Raw genomic sequence first — 22,374 nt, forward strand, 5'->3', positions numbered from 1 at the left:
TTGGTCACGATCAACCGGTGTCAGACCATGCACTCTTGCCTCCAGACCAGGTGGGAATAATGAGGTTAATGGTCTGCATGGCCTTGAACATGGCAGTGTTGGTTTCCCCACAGAGTCAGGGGTGCAGTATCTGCCTCAAAATCATTTGGAAGATCTTCCCTTGGCGTGTAAAGAGACACCTAATGAGACTCCTGCAGATGGGCAGTCAGTGTTCCTGAAGTGCTGAGATTTGGGAACTGCAACCAGCCTAAGTTTTTAGTGCCTCAAGGTATTTCACTCCAGGTGGGGAGAATATTGGGCTAACCCCCATACAGGACACTGCAGATAAAACTGCTGGAAGGATGGTGAGGGTGGAGTTGTAAATACGGAGGAGGGTAGCCAGACAACCTCTACTGTTCATGCTAAAATCTCTGCTCCCTTGTCTTCAACTGACCCAAATGTTATTGCCATCCAGAAAGCACAGGAGGTAGTGGAGAGGGCAGAGGCTAACCATCGAGCCTCCAAAGCTCTACCTGTTGCTGGGAGCTAATTAGTTCTGTTGCTCCTGTGTCAAACACTTCCAAATGTGTTTCAAGTGAAGTTGAGGAACACCTGAGCCATTGCGGGGTCTCCAGAAAAGTGATTCTGATACTTTCCTGTAACAACTTGTGGAGAGATTCTCAAAGCTCTAGTGGAGAGGGAGATTATCAATCCCTTAGCCAGGAAGAGCTCATGGATGAGGGAACATTGAAAGAGGTTGACATAGGAGTGGCAAATCCTTCTACCCCAATCATCCCTGCTGAGGAACTCAAAAAGTTTCTTGAGAGCACCCTTGGTGTTAAATTAGAGAAGAAGATGCACATGGCTCTGGAGAATGGCATGATTTGCCTTTAGTTATCAATTCTGTGAGACAATACATTAAGGACATAAAAGAGGCCAAGAACTATGGAACAGCGGAATATCTCCGTATAATGAAGTTTCACAAAAAATGTTTGTCTCATCAGACCTTGATGAAGGTTAAAGCACTTCCTAAGACTCAGTAATGGCCTTGAGTATAAGCACACTTAATACTAATGGCTGTCGGAATCCTTTCCGAATGTTTCAGGTACTCTCCTTTCTTCGTCAAGGAGGTACTCTGTGAGTTTCCTCCAAAGACCCACACCACTCCAGAGCTTGAAGCAAGCTGGAATCTGGATGGAAGGAAGGTCTTTTTAATCACCTCACTTGGACATCATGCGGGTGGTGACCCTTTTCTCAGATTCCTTCCAGCCAGAGGTCCTGAGTGCTACCTCTGTCATCCCTGGCCGTCTATTGCATCTTCGGGTCCGGGAGTCAGGTAAACATATAATCTAATGAATGTGTATGCTCCTACTACCAGACCAGAGAGGCACGGTTCTTTGAAAGTTTGTCAGCCTACATGGAGACAATTGACTCTGATGAAGCCTTGATTATAGGGGTGATTTTAATTACACCCTTGATGCTCGAGATGCAATGTACCCAAGAAAAGAGACTCGTCTGAGTCCGTTTTGCGAAAACTAATTGCTCATTTCTCCTTGGTTGATGTCTGGAGAGAACAGAACCCAGAGACTGTTGCCTTTACCTATGTCAGGGTGAGAGATGTCATGTTTCTCAATCCCGGATTGATAGGATATATATATCGAGCCATCTCATGTCACGAGCCCAGTCGAGCACCATTAGATTGGCACCATTCTCAGACCACAATTGTGTATCCCTGAGAATGTCAATCGCACCATCTCTGCCAAAAGCTGCTTACTGGCACTTTAACAACAGTTTATTAGAAATGAGGTTTTGCAAAGTCAGTCCGGGATACGTGGAGAGGCTGGAGGCTCTTCAGGATGAATTTGCCACATTGAACCAGTGGTGGGATGTAGGCAAGGTTCACCTAAAGCTCTTGTGTCAAGAGTATACCAAAAGTGTGAGTGGCAGCGCAATGCAGAGATTGAGGCACTGAATGGGGAGGTGCTTGATCTTGAGCAAAGGCTATCAGGCTCTGAAGACCAAGCCCTTCAGTGTGAATATCTAGAAAGGAAAGAAGCGCTGCGTAACATGAACAACGACAGGCTCGTGGTGCCTTTGTGCGAAGCCGGATGCAGTTACTATGTGATATGGATCGTGGTTCGCGATTCTTCTATGCTCTGGAGAAGAAGAAGGGGAACCGAAAAACAAATCACATGCCTTTTTGCGGAGGATGGAACCCCCCTTGAGGATCCAGAGGCTATCCGGGACAGAGCCCGGTCCTTCTATCAAAACCTTTTTTCTCCAGATCCCATCTCTCCAGATGCCTGTGAGGAGCTATGGGATGGGCTTCCAGTGGTCAGTGAGAGGAGAAAAGAGAGGTTGAAACACCAATCACTCTAGATGAACTCTCTCAAGCACTCCGTTTAATGCCCCACAATAAATCTCCTGGGCTTGACAGACTGACCAATAGAGTTCTTCCAGTCTTCTGGATACTCTGGGCCCTGATTTCCATAGGGTCCTAACTGAGGCCTTCAAGAAAGGTGAGTTGCCACTTTCGTGTCGCCGAGCAGTGTATCACTACTTCCTAAGAAGGGGGATCTCCGTCTTATTTAAGAACTGGAGACCAGTCTCACTGCTTAGCACAGACTATAAGATCGTGGCCAAAGCTATCTCACTTAGGCTCAAATCTGTGCTGGCAGAGGTGATTCATCCCTGACCAGTCCCTATACAGTCCCGGTCGGACAATTTTTGATAATGTCTTTTTAATCCGAGACTTACTACATTTGCGAGAAGGACTGGTCTATCTCTTGCTTTTCTCTCTCTGGATCAAGAGAAGGCATTTGACAGGGTGGATCACCAATATCTTATAGGCACTCTGCAAGCCTATAGCTTTGGCCCACAGTTTGTGGGGCTACCTGAAAACAATGTATGCCTCTGCAGAGTGTTTAGTTAAAATCAACTGGGTCTCTGACTGCACCTCTGGCCTTTGGACGAGGAGTTCGGCAAGGATGCCCCTTGTCGGGACAATTGTACTCGCTGGCCATTGAGCCCTTCCTGTGTCTCTTAAGGAAAAGGCTCACGGGACTGGTGCTCAAAGAACCCGACATGAGGGTGGTTCTCTCAGCCTACGCTGATGATGTAATTCTTGTGGCCCAGGACCTAGTTGATCTTGAGCGGGCACAAGAGTGTCAAGAAGTCTACGCTGCTGCCCTCATCTGCCCGGATCAACTGGTCCAAGAGCTCAGGCCTTCTGGAGGGTTCTCTAAAGGTAGATTTCCTGCCTCCTGCTTTTCGTGACATCTCGTGGGAGAGTAAAATCATTAAATATTTAGGGCGTCTACCTATCAGCTGAGGAGTATCCTGTCTCACAGAATTTCATTGAACTTGAGGAGTGTGTTCTAACGCGCCTTGGAAAGTGGAAGGGTTTTGCTAAAGTACTTTCTATGAGGGGGAGAGCTTTGGGTGATTAATCAGCTGGTGGCCTCTCAGATCTGGTACCGGCTGATATGTCTTAGCCCAACTCAAGAATTCATTGCTAAGATCCAGAGAAGGTTACTGGACTTTCTCTGGATAGGGAAAGCATTGGGTTTCTGCAGGTGTCTCAAGCCTCCCATTGAAAGAGGGAGGGCAGGGAGTCGTGTGTATACGTTCTCAAGTGCACACCTTCCGTCTCCAGCAAATACAGAGATACTTGTATGCAGATCCTTCTCCACAGTGGTGTACTCTAGCATCGAGTTTTTATCGCCAGGTACGAAATATGGGATATGACCGGCAATTGTTTATAATTGAACCTGAGGGTTTCCTAAGAAACCTTTCAACCCTGCCGGCTTACTACCAAGACACGCTAAAGACCTGGAGCATGGTATCCGTGTTAAGGCAAGGAGCCATTGAAGGGGAAGACATTCTAAATGAGCCCCTACTTTACAATCCATCTTTTAAGACTAGGATGTTAGAATCCATCAGCATCCGACGTCGCCTTTGCCAGGCTCGGTTAACCAGAGTTGGAGATCTCCTGGATTTTGAGAAATCAGATTGGGTGGACTCTCAAGCAGTTATGCAACGCATGGGATTCCTCACCACTAGGGTTCCACACCGTCTTCTCAAGGAAATCAAGGACACAATCTCTCCTGATTCTCACACCTTCATTGATGGGGTTTTACATGCTGGAGAGCCACGTCCACCTTGGAACTCCTCACCTCCAGACATAATAATAGCACCTAAAACCCGTCAATCCCCCCAAGCACCTCCTTCCCCCAACTTGAGCCAGTTGGAGAATTTTCCATTGACACGCTTTCATGATATAACAAGAAAGCTGTTGTACTCTCTAATGCTTCACACTGTACACTTCCTTGCCCTCATCTCCCGATATGATACCATCTGGAGACGTGTGCTTAATGAGGGTGAAAGACCTCAGTGGCGAGCTCTTTATTCCAGTTTGGTGCCTAGACCAACTGGAGACTTGAGTTGGAAAGTGCTGCATGGTGGCATTGAGCACGGGAGAGTATTTAGCTCGTTTTACAGACTCCCCAGCTGCTTGTCCATTCTGTGGCAAAGGAGAGTCTGTGTTTCATGCTTATTTTACTTGTGCCAGACTGCAACCTCTATTGGCTCTTTTGAGGAAGCTTTACCTGCAGTTTCTGGTTACACTTTTCCCCTCATGTTTATATTTTTGGACACCCAGTATCCCGGGACAATAAAGAGAAAGACCTTCTCTCCAACTTGCTCCTGGCTTTAGCTAAATTAGTCATCCATAAATCTAGAAAGCAATGTTTGGAAGGTGGGAATCCTCTGCCAGCAGAGGTCTTGTTCCGAGTGCTGGTGCGTTCCCGCATCCGAGCAGAGTACACCCAAGCAGTGTTTACTGGTCGGTTGAAAGAATTTGCTGACCAGTGGGCAATAGATGGGGTACTTTGCTCAGTATCCCCAGACCTGGTTTCTGTTCAGACAATTCTCACACTTCATATTTAAGTGCACTTTAATTTAAGTGACAGTTGTATTTTAATCAGTTAATTATCTCCTTTGAGATGTGATTAACTTTGGTGAGCAATCACTCACCTGCAATTTGAATAATATATCAGCTAATGAAAAATCAACACATTGACTGCATTTTGTGGGGTAAAAACACAGAAATATATGTTTACCCCCCAAAACCCATATATTTTTGGAAAGTACACATTCTACAGAATCTAAAATGGGTACCCATGCCTTTCTGCTCCAAACTACTGAGTCGCAAGGCTTTCCCACAATTGTCGGTTTTGGTGAAATATCTGAAAATTGCCTCAAAGCTTCAACTTCTCAGCACCATATCACCCATGTATCGTTATGCACCAAGAAAAAGCACCCTAAATATGATTTCCAGGTTCCTCCGAACAGTTTGGTGGCCATTGTTCATAGGTTTACCAAAGTATCTGGCATTTAGAGGCCCCAAAATGAAGTTAGCGCATACAAACAGTCCCGTGGGTAACTTCAGCTAATGAAAAATCAACACATTGACTGCATTTTTGTGGGGTAAAAACACAGAAATATATGTTTACCCCCCAAACCCATACATTTTTGGAAAGTACACATTCTACAGAATCTAAAATGGGTACCCATGCCTTATTGCTCCAAACTACTGAGTCGCAAGGCTTTCCCAAAGTTGTTGGTTTTGGTGAAATATCTGAAAATTGCTTCAAAGCTTCAACTTCCCAGCACCATATCACCCATGTGTCATTACGTACTAAGAAAAAGCACCCTAAATATGATTGCCAGGGTTCCTCTGAACATTTTGGTGGCCATTGTTCATAAGTTTACCAAAGTATCTGGCATTTAGAGGCCCCAAAATGAAGTTAGCGCATACAAACAGTCCCGTGGGTAACTTCAGCTAATGAAAGATCAACAAATTGACTGCATTTTTGTGGGGTAAAAAACAGAAATATATGTTTACCCCCCAAAACCCATATATTTTTGGAAAGTACACATTCTACAGAATCTAAAATGGGTACCCATGCCTTTCTGCTCCAAACTACTGAGTCGCAAGGCTTTCCCACAATTGTCGGTTTTGGTGAGATATCTGAAAATTGCCTCAAAGCTTCAACTTCCCAGCACCATATCACCCAAGTGTCATTACGTACTAAGAAAAAGCACCCTAAATATGATTGCCAGGGTTCCTCTGAACATTTTGGTGGCCATTGTTCATAAGTTTACCAAAGTATCTGGCATTTAGAGGCCCCAAAATGAAGTTAGCGCATACAAACAGTCCCGTGGGTAAACTTCAGCTAATGAAAGATCAACAAATTGACTGCATTTTTGTGGGGTAAAAAACAGAAATATATGTTTACCCCCCAAAACCCATATATTTTTGGAAAGTACACATTCTACAGAATCTAAAATGGGTACCCATGCCTTTCTGCTCCAAACTACTGAGTCGCAAGGCTTTCCCACAATTGTCGGTTTTGGTGAAATATCTGAAAATTTCCTCAAAGCTTCAACTTCTCAGCACCATATCACCCATGTATCGTTATGCACCAAGAAAAAAGCACCCTAAATATGATTGCCAGGGTTCCTCCGAACAGTTTGGTGGCCATTGTTCATAGGTTTACCAAAGTATCTGGCATTTAGAGGCCCCAAAATGAAGTTAGCGCATACAAACAGTCCCGTGGGTAACTTCAGCTAATGAAAAATCAACACATTGACTGCATTTTTGTGGGGTAAAAACACAGAAATATATGTTTACCCCCCAAACCCATACATTTTTGGGAAAGTACACATTCTACAGAATCTAAAATGGGTACCCATGCCTTATTGCTCCAAACTACTGAGTCGCAAGGCTTTCCCAAAGTTGTCGGTTTTGGTGAAATATCTGGAAATTGCCTCAAAGCTTCAACTTTCCAGCATCGTATTGTCCATGTATCATTACCAGCATAAAGCATCCTAAATATAAACATATGGGTCTACTAAACAGTTTGATACCCAATGTGCATAGATATACCAAACTATGTGGCGCACAGAGACCCCCAAATGACAATATGTATAGACATTTTCACGGCTGACGCGCTGGCTGCTGCAATATAACCACCCGGTGTGTGTATTATGCGACATTAGACCACCTAACAGTACAGAGACCCCAGAAAACCATATATTTTCAGAAAGTACACATTCTGACGAATCCAATATGGGTAAATAAGTGTTTCTACTGCAAACTGCCAAACTGCAAAGCAATGCTGAACATAACGGTTTTTTATCAAATTTCTGAAAATCGTCACAAAGCTTGAATTCTACCCCATTACATGCCACACATTTCGTAACGTATCAGCATAAAACATCCTAAATATGAACGCCAGGGGTCTACTGAACACTTTGATGCCCAGTATGCATAGATATACCAAACTATGTGGCGTACAGAGACCCCCAAATGACAATAGTGTATATACATTTTCACGGCTGACGCGCTGGCTGCTGCAATATAAGCACCTGGTGTGTGTATTATGCAACATTAGACCCCCCTAACAGTACAGAGACCCCAGAAAACCATATATTTCAGAAAGTACACATTCTGACGAATCTGATATGGGTAAATAAGTGTTTCTACTGCAAACTGCCAAACTGCAAAGCAATGCCTGAACATAACGGTTTTTATCAAATTTCTGAAAATCGTCACAAAGCTTGAATTCTACCCCATTATATGCCACACATTTCGTAACGTATCAGCATAAAACATCCTAAATATGAACGCCAGGGGTCTACTGAACACTTTGATGCCCAGTAGGCATAGATATACCAAACTATGTGGCGTACAGAGACCCCCAAATGACAATAGTGTATATACATTTTCACGGCTGACGCGCTGGCTGCTGCAATATAAGCACCTGGTGTGTGTATTATGCAACATTAGACCCCCCTAACAGTACAGAGACCCCAGAAAACCATATATTTTCAGAAAGTACACATTCTGACGAATCCAATATGGGTAAATAAGTGTTTCTACTGCAAACTGCCAAACTGCAAAGCAATGCTGAACATAACGGTTTTTATCAAATTTCTGAAAATCGTCACAAAGCTTGAATTTTACCCCATTATATGCCCCACATTTCGTAACTTATCAGCATAAAACATCCTAAATATGAACGCCAGGGGTCTACTGAACACTTTGATGCCCAATATGCATAGATATACCAAACTATGTGGCGTACAGAGACCCCCAAATGACAATAGTGTATATACATTTTCACGGCTGACGCGCTGGCTGCTTCAATTTGAGCACCTGGTGTGTGTATTATGCGACATTAGACCCCCTAACAGTACAGAGACCCCAGAAAACCATATATTTTCAGAAAGTACACATTCTGACGAATACAATATGGGTAAATAAATGTTTCTACTGTAAACTGCCAAACTGCAAAGCAATGCTGAACATAACGGTTTTTATGAAATTTCTGAAAATCGTCACAAAGCTTGAATTTTACCCCATTATATGCCCCACATTTCGTAACGTATCAGCATAAAACATCCTAAATATGAACGCCAGGGGTCTACTGAACACTTTGATGCCCAATATGCATAGATATACCAAACTATGTGGCGCACAGAGACCCCCAAATGGATATATAGTAAATAAAATTTACAAGGCAAAACAAAATAAGGCAGTAAAGAGTGAAATGCAAAAAAATCCAATAAAACCACAAAAATCAATGTTTTTTTTCCAGACTAGTGTTATCGGCCGTCAGAATCACAGTTTGAATATTTTAGCTGGGCCAAACAGGTTATACGGCTAGAAACAAGTGAACACAACATACGCAGAGCTGAAAATGCAATAAAATGGCTAAAAATTCAATAAAATGGCTAAAAATACACCAAAATACCCAAAATTGCAATATAATCACCAAAATAACATAAAAAAGATATTGCACAGTACGGTTAGCGAATACGCTATTCGTAATGGCAATAAAACATTTTTTTCAGCCAAAAAAAGAAACGATGCGATAAGAAAAGAAAAAAAAAAGCCACAATGCCATGTATGTGCGTGTGTACAAATGGTAAATTACATGTTATGTGCGCGTGTGTGCGTGTGCACATGTGTGTAAGTGCAGTGAGTGTAAGTGACCCCCCCAATCCCCAAAAATGTATGTGTAAGTGTGTGTAAGTGTGAATCTAAGTGTGTATTACTGTAATAAGTGTGTGTTGGTGTGTTTGTGTGTGTAATTGTTGCACTAACCTGAAAAAATCGCTGGAGACTGTTGCAGGCGATCTGGAAGGGCCTCAGGAAGAGATCTGCGACGTCCTCTGTGTGCCTGTGCTGTGGGGGCGGAGATATCCAGCGCGGTGTAGGCTGCAGCAGCAGGACACGTAAATTACACGTGCCTGCTGCTGTTTTTGGGCCCCTGGGCGATCGCGCCCCAGGGGCCACTCGATCCCCTGCTCTGCTCGTTGCCTAGGGGCAGGGGATCGATGCGGAACGGAGCGAGCGGCTCTAACAGCCGCTCCTCCGCTCCAGAACCCGGAAGTGCTGCAGAACGTAGAATCTACGTTCTGTGGCATTTCAAGTTACTTTTCCACAGAACGTAGATTCTACGTTCTGTGGCACTTAAAGGGTTAAAAACTTTTATAAAATACAATGGATGTGTAAAGACAGTATGTATTTGTCTTGATGCTATAATCTGTGTACTCTTTCTGTAAACACAGTATATTTCAATGTGGGAGGCATTCCACCTCTTTGGGTAAGGGGAGATTTGGGGAGATTTTGTCGCATGATGACAAACCGCCTTTTCTTCGGCCAACTAATCTCCCCGGGATGGCACTCGGAGTGCTTCCTCGTGAGGCAACTTCAGGCAATTTTGGAAAACTAATCGTTCCGAGTGCCATCCAGCCAGTGATTTAGATTCTAGCCGGCGGGAAGGCTATCTTAGCGTGTGCCCTTACCCTAACCAACACTATTTAGTCCAGTGTTTATAATCGCTAGAGGTACTGTTAAAATAAAATTATATACAGGGTACATTTGGTTAGGCATAATGGGATATTACCCTATAAATTACCCCAATTATATATAAATATATATATTTGTATTAATTAGTTTTTTAAATATAAGCACTATTGTAGACAAGGACATTTCAATTGTATTAGTAGCTCAGGAGGCAGCAACAAATCCCTATAGTCCACAACCTGTCAATGTGCAACCTGTCCCCATTAAGTCAGTTAATATTTAAGTTAACCTAACTAAATATTGACTAAACACTTAGGGGGTTATTTACTAAAACTCATATTTATCTAATATTTTTATTAAACCAAGCTTCCCAACCATGATTTTAACTTATTTATTAATATAATAACTGAAAAATATGGTGCAGGAAAAGACTCTATAAACTCTAGCAAAAAAACTCAAATTGTACAAATGTTTCAGATTCGACGCCCGAGTTGCTTGATTTTTTTAGGTTATCTCCCGCAAACCCAGAATTTTTTGGATTGTCAGACAAAACCCAGCGCAGATACTGATGTCTTAAAATTGTTAAAGGATATCTACCATTGACTTCTACTTGACCTTAACAGGTTTGAGATGGGTGATTTTAGTATTTGGACTTTTTGCAGCTTCGGGTGTAATACATCTTGAAAAATTCTAGATTTTTTTTCCTGTAAAAATTCAAGTTTTTGCCCAAAAAAACCTCGACCAGTAAATAACCCCCTAAATAAAATATACTACAAGGTTGAACTGTAGGATATCTGATATAGGAAAGTTATTCATAGGAATCATCTAATCTATTTGGTTTTACTTAGCTTCAGAAGCTTCTGACTATGGATCCTACCAAAAGAATCACTTCAGACCAGGCATTACAGGATCTCTATTTCCAAGAAGACCCTTTACCCACATCTGAGTATGTATATGATCTGTAAAAGCACATTTCCTAATACTTTCTTTATTGTTTGCCAAATTCTTTCCCAGGTTTTTTTCTTCTTAAAAAGATTTACTAAATGCAAAGCCAGCATTGCTAAGTATACAAATTATTTGGAGTACAGTATTTAAACTAGTTTAGTATAGCATTAACTATTGATATTGCAGATTAGTTATATGCACGGCATCCATTCTTTGCTTTTCAAATTCTATTTGATCGTGAGATGTACCATATCAACAATTATGGGCAGATTTATCAAAGGCTGAAGTGAAAATTTGAATTAAAAAAATTTGAATTTCGAGCTAATTTGTTCTTTGACTAGGGAATAGTCCAAATTTGATTTGAATTTGAAATCTATCATGCTCTTTAAAAATAGACCTAGAGCATTCGCCATCCAAAATCTGCCGAAATGCTGTTTTAGCCTATGGGGGACCTACTAGAGCCTATTTGGAGTCAATTGGTGGACTTTGAAAAATCAAAGTTTTTTGGGGGGAAAAACGACTTTGATTCGAAAACGAACCTATTTGGCCAAAAAAAACCTTTGATTTAATTTTGGTTGGTCTTTATGAATTCGAATTTCAAAGTTTTTGAGATTCGAAATTTTGGGATTCAGCTCAGTCTCAGGATTTAAGATAATTTAGAAATAAATAAAAACATATGTTTCATACTTGCTGTTCATTTTGTATTTATTGACTGCATTGCATTAGTGTTTTCGCAGGGTGCCAGATTCCATATCCAAAACGAGAATTTTTAAATGAAGATGAACCAGAAGAAAAAGCTGAGAAGGTATATATCTGTGGTCCTGTCGACTTTATTTCTGTTGTCCTGTCTCCTATACTGTTTACTTGGAAATATGTTCTACGGAACACTGGGGAATCTCGAAGAAAAAAAACATTTTCTTAAATTGAAAATTAATTAAAAATTCATCAGCGCTTTCCAAATGTTTTTGGATCACCTAGAAAGTGAGTCCATTTAGACTGTGTGCTAGTTGTTTGTGTAGTCTTAGAAAGACTCTCCAGTACTTCAGTGCAGTTCTGTTATCTTCTATAATACTCCTCAAAAATAGGATTTTAAGCTTGGAAAACTGTAGCCCACCTGTTTTAGCTTTGCTACACCTTCCTATCCTGTGATGTCTTACTAGATATGTTAGAAGTTGTACAAGCATTGGTCTGCTGATCCCCAGGGTAGGGGCAGTTTAACATGGAGGCTGCTTTGCAGATACAGGATGTCAAGTTAATTAACAGAGTTTTAACAGGCTTGCTTTCACTAGCAGAATATTGATTGTTTTTAAGTGGTTCCAAGAATAGCTTACTAATTAACACAGGATGAACGGAGTATCTATATATCTTTCCCGTTTGGGCACTGCAGATATAAACATGTATTTTAACTGAATGCGTTTGTGACGGAAACATATGATATGTGGCTGATCATGAGGAAAGTAAAGTAATAATCTGTTGGAAGTGTAAATAACATGGATATTCACACCATTGCTAAGTATATATTTTATAAACATAATGCCCCCCTCCCTCAATATCTGGCCTGCTAGGCCTGAGCATATGTGGTGTTTCACAGCCCTGGAAAGAAAATGTGCTTTGATCTGTTATATTATGGTAATGCTTAGATAAGATAGATATTTTATGGAGCTGTTCAGTAGTTCTTTCTCTGTAATTAGTGTATTACTTTAAATTGAGAATTGTTAACAGCACTTGTGTGTATTTTACGTTACTGTTTTTTTGAGGGTATCTTTCGTAAATATATAAACACAGCACTCAGGAATTGTGGATGAGCAATCCTGATCTAATACAGTAGGTTTGCATTCTATAAGCTGTAATGTATAAATATTTTAGAGTGAAGGCAGTCCTGCTTACTCAGCAGAAAAGGGGTTTCAAGTACATTTATATGTGAAAGCATCAACATAATAATCTGATGATGAATAAAGGTCATTTTTAAATAGCATTATTCTCTTGAAGGTTAGTCTGGGATTACATTTTTCTCCTGCTACCACAGTCCACTAAACCCTTGGATTTACTAATGCGTTTACTATTTCTTTTTCCTGATTGTTGACATGGAGATAAAATTACAAGCCATAATTCTAATGATCATTTTAAATTCACACTACACAGCAGAAAAATTGCATTATAGATCACTTACAGGTATCAATATGTATCACAGAGGCTCAAATGTGTGATTTATTAAGAAGGCCTGCCTGTTTATGTTAACTCTTCCACTTTCCATACAAATGTTGGTGGATTTCATCATGCATTAATTATCAGAATAGTTTTAACAGAAGTCAATAGTAGTTCACTAAATTTACATTTTGGCAAATGCTATATATTGAGTGCTGCAGTTTGTGATATAAAGACTAGGACAAAATAAAGATTGCCTCTTAACAGTGTTTTCATTAATTTGGGGGGGGGGGCGATATAAAATTGTTCATGCCTTTCAGCACAGGCAATCTTTAAAAGAAACCTGCATGAGTTTACTTATCATGCAGGATTTTGTGCCAAAAAAACATTGTCATTCTTCATAATTTTACGAAGAAAGGAAGAAGGGGCAAGGGAAGGGTAGGTACAGCAGCAGTGATATCAACACATTAATTTGTACATTATACAGCATTGTATTTGTCAAGGCATATAGTATCATCATGGTAATGCTAACATATGCGTTTCTAACCAGACACCCCATATTCTCTCAAATTTATTGGGTTGGCCCCTGGCCTCATATGTTAATTTAATTAACGGGAGCATCTTATTCACATACCCAATCCAATTTGCTCTTTTAGGAGTGTGGGGGGCCATACAGTGTATAATTAGTAGTTTCTTGGCATAGAAGAGTAAGGTTCAGGTTAATATACTGGTACTGCTGGCCGGAACTATATCGTCAACTAATGGGGGTAGTGACAAGGCCTCTACTATGTACGTGGTGACTTTCATCCAGTATCTGGATATAATCGGGCATGACCATACCATATGCCAATAAATTCAGTCTACCACCCCACACCTTTTGCATGTAGGGAGGGGTAATCTCACTATTCTGTGGAGCCTATTAGGAGTGAGGTATACCCTCATTAGAAATTTATATTGTATTAGCCTGTCTCTTGAGCTTATCAAGAATTGGTAGAGTCTGCCCGTTGCCTCTTCCCACTGGTCTTCACTCAGGCTGGGCATGTCCACCTGCCATTGTCTATAAGCTGACTGAAATGGCGAAGCAGAGGGGGACAGGAGGAGTGAATATAAGTGGGAGACCATTTTAGTGGTGTCTTCCTTTCTTAGTTGTGCCAGGACCTTTGGTTCTGCCATTTCTAGCTCCTCTGGCCCTTAATTGGAGGTAACGATACATGGGTAAATTGGGAGTTGCAATCTTATCCCTCAATGTTACCATGTCTATAAACCTCGCATTTACTGTAATGTCTCCAAAATATTTAATGATTTTCGAGGTCCAATAGCCCATGGCCTCTGATTTGTAAAACTGCTGCAAGTGGGAGTTCCTCCATAGGGGTAGCATTGGGGTAAGCATTGGAGCTTTGACTTTAGTTAGCTTCACAATGTCCACCCAGGCTGTATATGGGGCTTTCATACAGAGAGGCAATGCTGGGTAGTCCATGGGCTTTCTGTACACAAAATTCCTTAGGGTCTCCAGTGATCCTACTAGCCTGGCTTGTAATATGACATTAGGATTGTCTAAATCCTGAGTTAACCACCAATTAATATAGCTAAATTGGGCAGTGATGTAGTAGAGATTAAAATTGGGTAGGCTCAGACCTCCCTTGGTGTAGGAGGGCCATCAGCCTAGTGGAGGAGATTCTAGCTCCTTTGTTATTCCACAAAAAGGGCGTTATCATTGCTTGAATGGAGTTACATGTTTGTTTGGGTATTGGGGTCGGCGATTTGTGGAACAGGTACAAGTATTTTGGTAGGAATACCATCTTTAGTATGTTTATTCTGCCCCACAGCGTTAACGGGAGGGGCCCCCAGGCCTGCATGGAATTAGACAGCTGTTGGTTGATTGGGACTATGTTCAGTGGTATAAACTGTTCAGGGTCGAGATCGATATTAATCCCAAGTATTTAAAGCGTGTGACCCACTTCAGGCGGGGGTCTGCTGTTTGTTGCGGATCAAGGATGGGTTCTAAAGGAAATATTACCGACTTAGACCAGTTTATGCAAAGGCCGCTATACATTGTAAAATGGGAAAAGATAGTTAGCACCTCTGCTAAGGAGTGGCCCGGGTCCACCAGATAAAGGAGGATATCGTCTACATACAGGGATATCCTCTCTTCCACTGGGACATATTTCAAGCCTGAAAATATCAGATTTGGTGATAGGTGGATTTTCGTGGCCAGGTGGTATTTCAGGAGCATCATCGTGTTCAGAATTGCCTCTGCCTCTTTGTGACCATTGCTATTTTTCATTGTAAATAAAGGCTACAGAACTGGAAAGTAATCAGCACTTCATCAGAATTTCATATGCGTGCTTAACTTAGATATCATCAAAATGATACAACTAATAACTATATAGGTACTTCTCTGTATCAATGTCTGATTGTAGACTGTTGTCTTGCTTATGTACCTGGCAATAATTATTTTAAAAGATTTGCTTTACCAGTATTACATGCACAGAGGCATGCCTTATCAGTATAATATTAGTTGTCTTTTTTAGCATTCACCTTCCTTATTCTACATGAGCAGCATCCTGGCAGTGGTGCAAGTATGGTTCCTATTCTATATATGTATAGGAATGGAGATGGGCCATTGATATCATAGGACAAAAGGTCAACTGAAATATATCTTTGTGGCTATTCCGGCTTTCATGGAATTCAGTACATCAATACTTACCTGTCAATAAATAGCTGAAACAGGACAATGTCTCTACTACAAAAATGAACGTGGTCTGAACGTTATAGGTCTATATATTCAATTAGTGTAAGAAAAAAAATCTATTTGTACCACTGCATTCTGCATCCTATTGACCTGGGGAGAAAAGTAATGATTGAATGAAGACAAAAGAATTGCTTGTGTGTGCCTCGGGTTAAGATTTAACTCCTTAACTACCTAGCAAAGTTACTTACAATTGGACTGCAAAACAAATACAAAATATAGAGGGTTTGCTACTTAACCTTTATTACCCTTTTATTTGTCAAACAAAACATATTTCACCTAGCATCAAGACCTTTTCTCTGTAAAGTACATAAGGCGCTCTGCCTATAGCTTCAAAAGCATCATAATCAGTTCACTGATATTTCATTCTGGGTAAAATCACCAAAGCCCTCAAAGAATGTCTAAATATATCTGTAAGCTTAATATTTAATAGAGGGGGGAATGGTCTGTCCTTTACTATTCTGTATTCAAATCTAATTGTAATACATTCCATCTTTACAATCAGCAGACACAGAATCAGCACCAACAACAAACGGCAACTCAGCAGCAGACTACAGTTCAGCAGCAGGTGCAGCAACAAAACAGCAGCCAGACAAATGGTACAGGAGGAACAGCTGGAGCCACACTCCAGCACAGTCAAGACTCCAGTCTTAACCAGGGACCTCAGAATAAGAAGCCTCGCATGGGGCCTTCAGCCAATAACTCTAGTGGACCCTCTCTGATGCCTTCAGATTATCAGGTGCAGAAGTGTTATGATATCAGTATGGGCAAATATTGCTGCTGGATGAGGCAAATTTACATTTCAATGTATGTGATTTCAAGGGAATATGGTGCACTGCATAATAATTTGCCACAATCTTTATATATAGTGAATAAAGTACCCCCTATTGTAAAATATAAGGATATTATAAGTTACAGAGGAGTTCCGGAGGCCGAGTGCTTTTATACAGGTCATGGAATTATCCTTATATATTGCAACAGAGGGTACTTTATTTATTAAAATACACACGTTTCAGTGAGTCATGTGACAGAACTGACATCACTAAGCGCCTATTATAGCCGATGACATCACTAAGTGGCGTTTATATAGTGAATAAAGTACCCCCTCTTGTAAAATATAAGGATATTATAAGTTACCGAGGAGTTTCATGACCATATAAAAACACGAGGCCGAAGGCCGAGTGCTTTTATACTGGTCATGGAACTCCGAGGTAACTTCTGAAGGGGAACTATTATTTGCCTCTTGAATCACTTATTGCTTGCATTTCTATGTAACCTTGCATACACCCATTTACTGTAAAGCACTGTGGATTATGGTGGTGCATTAGCACATTGTTGGCAATAGTTCTGAAGGGGAACTATTACTACAGTTGTCGGTCTCTCATTCTGTAGCAAATGTAGCGTTTTCAAAGAAAAACAGCATATCCACTTCTTGAGAAAAACAACTAGTGTATGGGATTAAACCTTTTGCCCAACTTTACTGTCGCTTGATATCTAAATTGCTGGTATTTTGTATTTTGTATCACTTTGAGTCGTAGGGTTTATGTTATATGGCAGGAATATTCCCAGTTCAGGTGGGTGATTCATCCCTTCCAGGTAATACTAAACCTGTCAGCAAGTTCACCTGAACCAATAATAGCTACAAACGAAACATAATCAGGTTTCCTTAAATAGCACAGTAAGGCTTCCACGCTCGGTATTGAATTGCAATACGAGTAGTGTAGAGCAAGTGCCATTTTATTAGGAGAATAGTAACAATCTAACACACCAGTACAGGCAGAAAAAATCAAGGCTATGGCATTCATTTGAAGTAGAACAACATTACTAGCAGACTAAATTAATGGCATGCAAGTAAGCCTGAATAAGGGAGCACCACCCCTAAATCAAATGGGGTGGTGCAACTTTAAGGGTTAATCTTTTTCTCTTTTGTGCTACTAAATTAATGGCACTTTAGAAGATTACAAATATTTTAATTTTACTTTAAATTCAAATCAGTTGCAGGTTCCATCCATCAGTTGGACCATCCATCACCAAATCGGTGAAATGGAACTCTAGGGTAGGAAACATACTGCTGAAACATAAGGCCTACAACAGTTTGTCAAATCCACCTAAAAAAGTTATATTCTTTCTGGATGATGGTCCTGTGGACAGATGAGATGAAAGTAGAGATTTTTAGTACAGTGCCACATATAAAATTCAGATCATGCTTATGACAAGACAATACCTTAAAGCACCCAGGAATGATGGAAGACAAAACTCTGGACAGTCCTAAAGTGAAGTAATGAGTCCATATCTAAAGTCCACTAAAGAAAACAGATTGAGAGAATCTACAGAAGCTTTTATTTAAATAAAATCAGTACGGTATTTAAATTTAAAACACCAGTTACAAAATTACACATTTGTGGCTCAAAATTGTCAGATTCTGTGACCACAATAAAATGTTGTGCTTTTTTCTTCTCTGTTTATTACTTGCTACATGTGTATAAGAAATGGAAGACTAATTGAATGTATGCTTGCCTATGATTTCTTTTGTACACCTGGATTTATAATGCTTTCTGCATTGTTTTCTTGTTCCCAATAAGCATGAACTTAAAGGGGTTGTTCACATTTTTAAATTCAGTTGTTTTCAGATTGTTTACCAGAACAGTTGCTTTCAATGTTTTATTTTTGGCAATTTTTCGAAAATTCAAGTTTAATGTTCCTGTTGTTTCAGTCTTGCAGCTCAGGAAATCAGGTGCAGAGTCTGAACTGTTACAATTGCTACATTAGTTGATACATTTCTCAGCAACATCTGTAGACTAAAATAATGATGTGCGGGTCAGGAAAAACTCAACCTGCACCCAAACCCACAAAATCTTTACCTGCATCCAACTCTAACCAACAAAATCTTCCCCTGCATCTGACCCTAATCCGCAAAATGTTACCATTGTAGGATCCCCACTCAACCAGTACCCACACCTTCTCGCTCTGTACTCTACTTCTGTGCGTGCCTCTGGTTCCAATTCAGGAAAAGAGGCACCGCTCGCACACCCTGGCCTTCTGTAATGGATGCCTGGTGCACGGTGATGGAGGGATCGGCACCCTCCAAATCAGACAACTCCAAAAATATTGGCACTCAAAGGCGTGCTTGACAAGGGGTACAATCCCGAAATGTTGCATTATCTGCAAATAAACATGCAAGGGTTTGTCCCTGCTTGCACAAACCTTAAAGTAACAGTGAATCTTTTTGGAGTTCCCTCTGGTTCCAAGACAGGCAATCTTCAGGAGTAGGGGAGGAGTGTATTTCCCCAGTCAGGCCCGCACTAAACCCCAACCCACAATTGGTTGGCAGGTCACCACGGGTTTCGGGTCAACCCAGACATAACTACAATATAGGCAACTATCGTATCAATTATAACAGATTCCTTTAATGAAACTCAGGGATTGTGCTCAGCAGGGCCAAAGATAAGAAGTGTATCAACTAATGTATCAATTTAGAACAGTTACAGAGTGGGTTACCCCCGTCCCAGAGCTGATTCAGAAAGAAATACGAAGGTGAAAAATACACTTTAAACTTCAATATTAGGAAAATAGATTGTGGAAAGTGATTATATAGATTAGGAAAGTGATTGAAAAAAGTATTTTTGGTAAACTATCTGAAAATAACTGAACCAGAAAAAGTGTTGAAAGGTAAACCACTCCTTGACTAAAGGTCAGTGATATAGATGTGATTATCTTTTGGGATTGACATGAAGGACATAAAGAAAGTATTCCAATCTTAATTTTCTGTGACTGAATTAATGAACAACCCCACAGGGAGTGTGACACCGACATCTTAATATTTCTCTGTGTAATCCACTGTGTCTCAGTGGAAACGACATACTTATATATCAAGGCTAGCTTCTTTTAGCATTCCATATTGCCTATGCTAAAAACAATATTTAAAATTTCATATGAACATATCTCAGTTTATGATCTGATTTTGTTTCAGGTGAATTGATTTGGGGTTTGCAATTAAAGCTGCACAGTTGTGCTTTGTGTTTAGTGTTTAAGAAACACTTAAACATTGCTAAGTATTTCCTATAAAATAATCAGTGCCAGGCCAATGGGTAAGGACCCCCAAGACAAGCCCCCACCTTTGCCACCTCCCAACCCACTCGTCACCCCCCCATTCCTCTCCTGCTTGCTGATGTCTTACTATGCTAATGCACAGGGTAGGGTTACTGAAGACAGAAGCGGTATGTGCTTAGAACCTAGCACCCCCCACTGTTGCACCCTAGGCATACTTCTTCTGCCTACCCCTAATTCCAGCCATGAGAACAATTTTGCTATCAACATAAAACTACATATAGTATAATATGTTCATTTCTTTTTTCATTAAGCACTCCTCTTCACGTATGGGTTACCAAAGCAATGTTCAGGGATCTTCTCAGCCCCAGAATGCCATGGGCTACTCTACAACATCTCAGCAGAGCTCACAGTACCAGTCCCACAGGTACTAGAAGGAAAACCACCAAAAGGAAACTAAGTACATCAGAGGCTCCGGCTAGTTGATGAACTATTGCATAGCCATCCTCAAATGTTTGGTGAACCTCGACCTTGGCTGATCTTCTCTGAAGCCTGAGTTAACGTCAGTCACAATAAGTTAGAATATGTGATTGAAAGCCAGCACTTACCTGTTTGATTTTTTTTATGATTTTATTTTGTGCAGCTTTTCCTGGCAGTAATAATGACAGTGGTTTATTTATCTTGATAAGGCTACTCAGTGGGAGTTCATATTGTAGAGAAAAAGAGGTAGTTCTGTATAGTTTTTTATCGTTAAAAACAAGACAAGAAAACATAAATGCACCTTTTTAAGCACTGCGTTCTGTTCACAGAGCATTGCAGTTTTGCTAACAGATGTCAAGAACAGGAAACTTTACTGTTCCAAATTTCCTATCCTTCTTTTTTTTTAACAGGATTCTAAAAAAATATATATATAAAAATGGGAAAAAAGTTTGTGCCTGTACCAGAGACACTCTGGTTTAAATGCAGGACTTAACTCAGGAGTGGTTGAAGTAGATTAAATTGTAGTGTTCTTGTATAACTCACCAGTAACCCATTTATACAGCAGAGTTACAGTAAGTGTACATTAATTGTGTCCTTTGGAGCTGATGGAAACCCAACAATAAAATTTGCATCACTCATTGTGTAAATAGGAATCAGCTGCTGCCTGGTTTGCAGTATAATGCTTAATTGTATAAAAGAACAAACCAAAACATATCTGCAATATTTTTATGCACCTCATAAATTCTGTTATGGTATGTGTGAAGAATATTTACTGAAGAATAACTGCAGTAGATGATAGTCATTTTAAAACAAGATGTAGGATTAAAAGGTTAGTGTGTAACATGAACCCAAGCTTCACCGCATTGATTCTCCTTGTTTTAGGCACAGTTCTGCCCTTCTATCCCCCCAAATATTCAAAAGTGCTTAACTGCAGACTACAGAGTATAGTTGGTGGGGATTAGAGATTGTGTCTGTGTCAAAAACAGAAACAGAAAAATGATGTCTATATTAAGATTAAGGATATATATATATATATATATATAAATAGATTTCGTATTGTTAAAGTTTGCCCTTTTATATTAAAGCATCTTAGGTATATATTTATCTAAGGATGAAATCTGTTGCAATTCACTAATTTCTCTATTGACTTGTATTGGATTTTGGGGGCATATTTATTAAGAGTCAAAGCAGAAATGTGACCATTTATAATTCATAAGTGTAGTAGTAAACAGAATTGCACATTAATCCACAAACTGCCTGCATCCCTTGAACTTTTCCATAGGGGTGGGCCATGGGAATGTGCAGCCTGTTATGGTGCCTACAGAGCAAAGTTAAAGCTAAATGGCACATTAGGCCCCATAACTATGCCAGCGACTACATCAATTTAGCAAAAACATTTGCGCCAGTTTATAGTTGGTGCAAATAATCTGGAAAAGAATCATGCATCATGGGTAAAAAAACATGGCAATTGGCAACATTTTTTTTGCACTTTGGAGTCTCGTAGTAAACAAAGCCTTTTTTCTTTAGTATTACTGTTCTTTTAAACAAAGCTTTTTGTGATTTGTCATTTGGTTATGTACAGTATCATTGTAACATCCATGAAAGCATTTTTTACAGGAATAAACCACAAGGAACAATAGCAGATCAATCTTACCTAAAAGAGCATGTCATATCGTTAACTTATACCTATGTAAAGGGTTGTAAGTCTTTTTCAAATAATTTTTTTGAAAAGCTAAAAAAAATACCATTGCATTTCTTAATTTCAAGGCTGTCTCAAGGGTCAGGTGATTTGGTATAAGGAATCACTTATAATCAGTTTTATTATTGTAGCCAATCGTGCATTTAAAATGTAGGAAACAGCAGTGTATAAAAAAGTTTGTGTACTAGTTTAAATCCTTGATGAATTCTATGTAGCCAGTCACCCTGTTAGTTAGGTCAGTAAAGGGCAAGTTGACCTTTAATAAACAAACTTTAGTATGCTGTAGATAGACCCATTGTAAGAATGCTGTCACTATTTTTTTTAATATTTTTTTAAATTATTTCCCTTTAAACTGTGCCTTTCTCAGATCTGCAGTTTAAAGGGGAGCTAAAGCCTCTAATATACAGCCCCTTATGTTGTAGCCTAATCTAATTTTCTCATACCCTTCTCACT

The 22,374-nt window shown here is 40.1% G+C and overlaps 1 protein-coding gene across 2 annotated transcripts in view; it reads left to right on the forward strand.

Moving 5' to 3' along the window:
• The window catches only part of cdk19.L (cyclin-dependent kinase 19 L homeolog), a 90,740-nt gene extending 69,862 nt beyond the window's left edge, over window positions 1–20,878 (forward strand). Inside the window, exons 10-13 of one of the 2 annotated variants that reach the window (XM_018261675.2) lie at window positions 10,705–10,802; window positions 11,528–11,606; window positions 16,201–16,434; window positions 20,057–20,878. In XM_018261675.2, the coding sequence (XP_018117164.1) occupies window positions 10,705–10,802; window positions 11,528–11,606; window positions 16,201–16,434; window positions 20,057–20,176 (531 nt within the window). In that variant the 3' untranslated portion in view covers window positions 20,177–20,878. The remainder of the gene's footprint in view (window positions 1–10,704; window positions 10,803–11,527; window positions 11,607–16,200; window positions 16,435–20,056) is intronic. The other variant, NM_001087254.1, reaches the window with a different exon arrangement.
• Window positions 20,879–22,374: the final 1,496 nt, after the last annotated feature.

This window comes from Xenopus laevis, chromosome 5L (assembly GCF_017654675.1).
Source record: "Xenopus laevis strain J_2021 chromosome 5L, Xenopus_laevis_v10.1, whole genome shotgun sequence".
NCBI lineage: Eukaryota > Metazoa > Chordata > Amphibia > Anura > Pipidae > Xenopus > Xenopus laevis.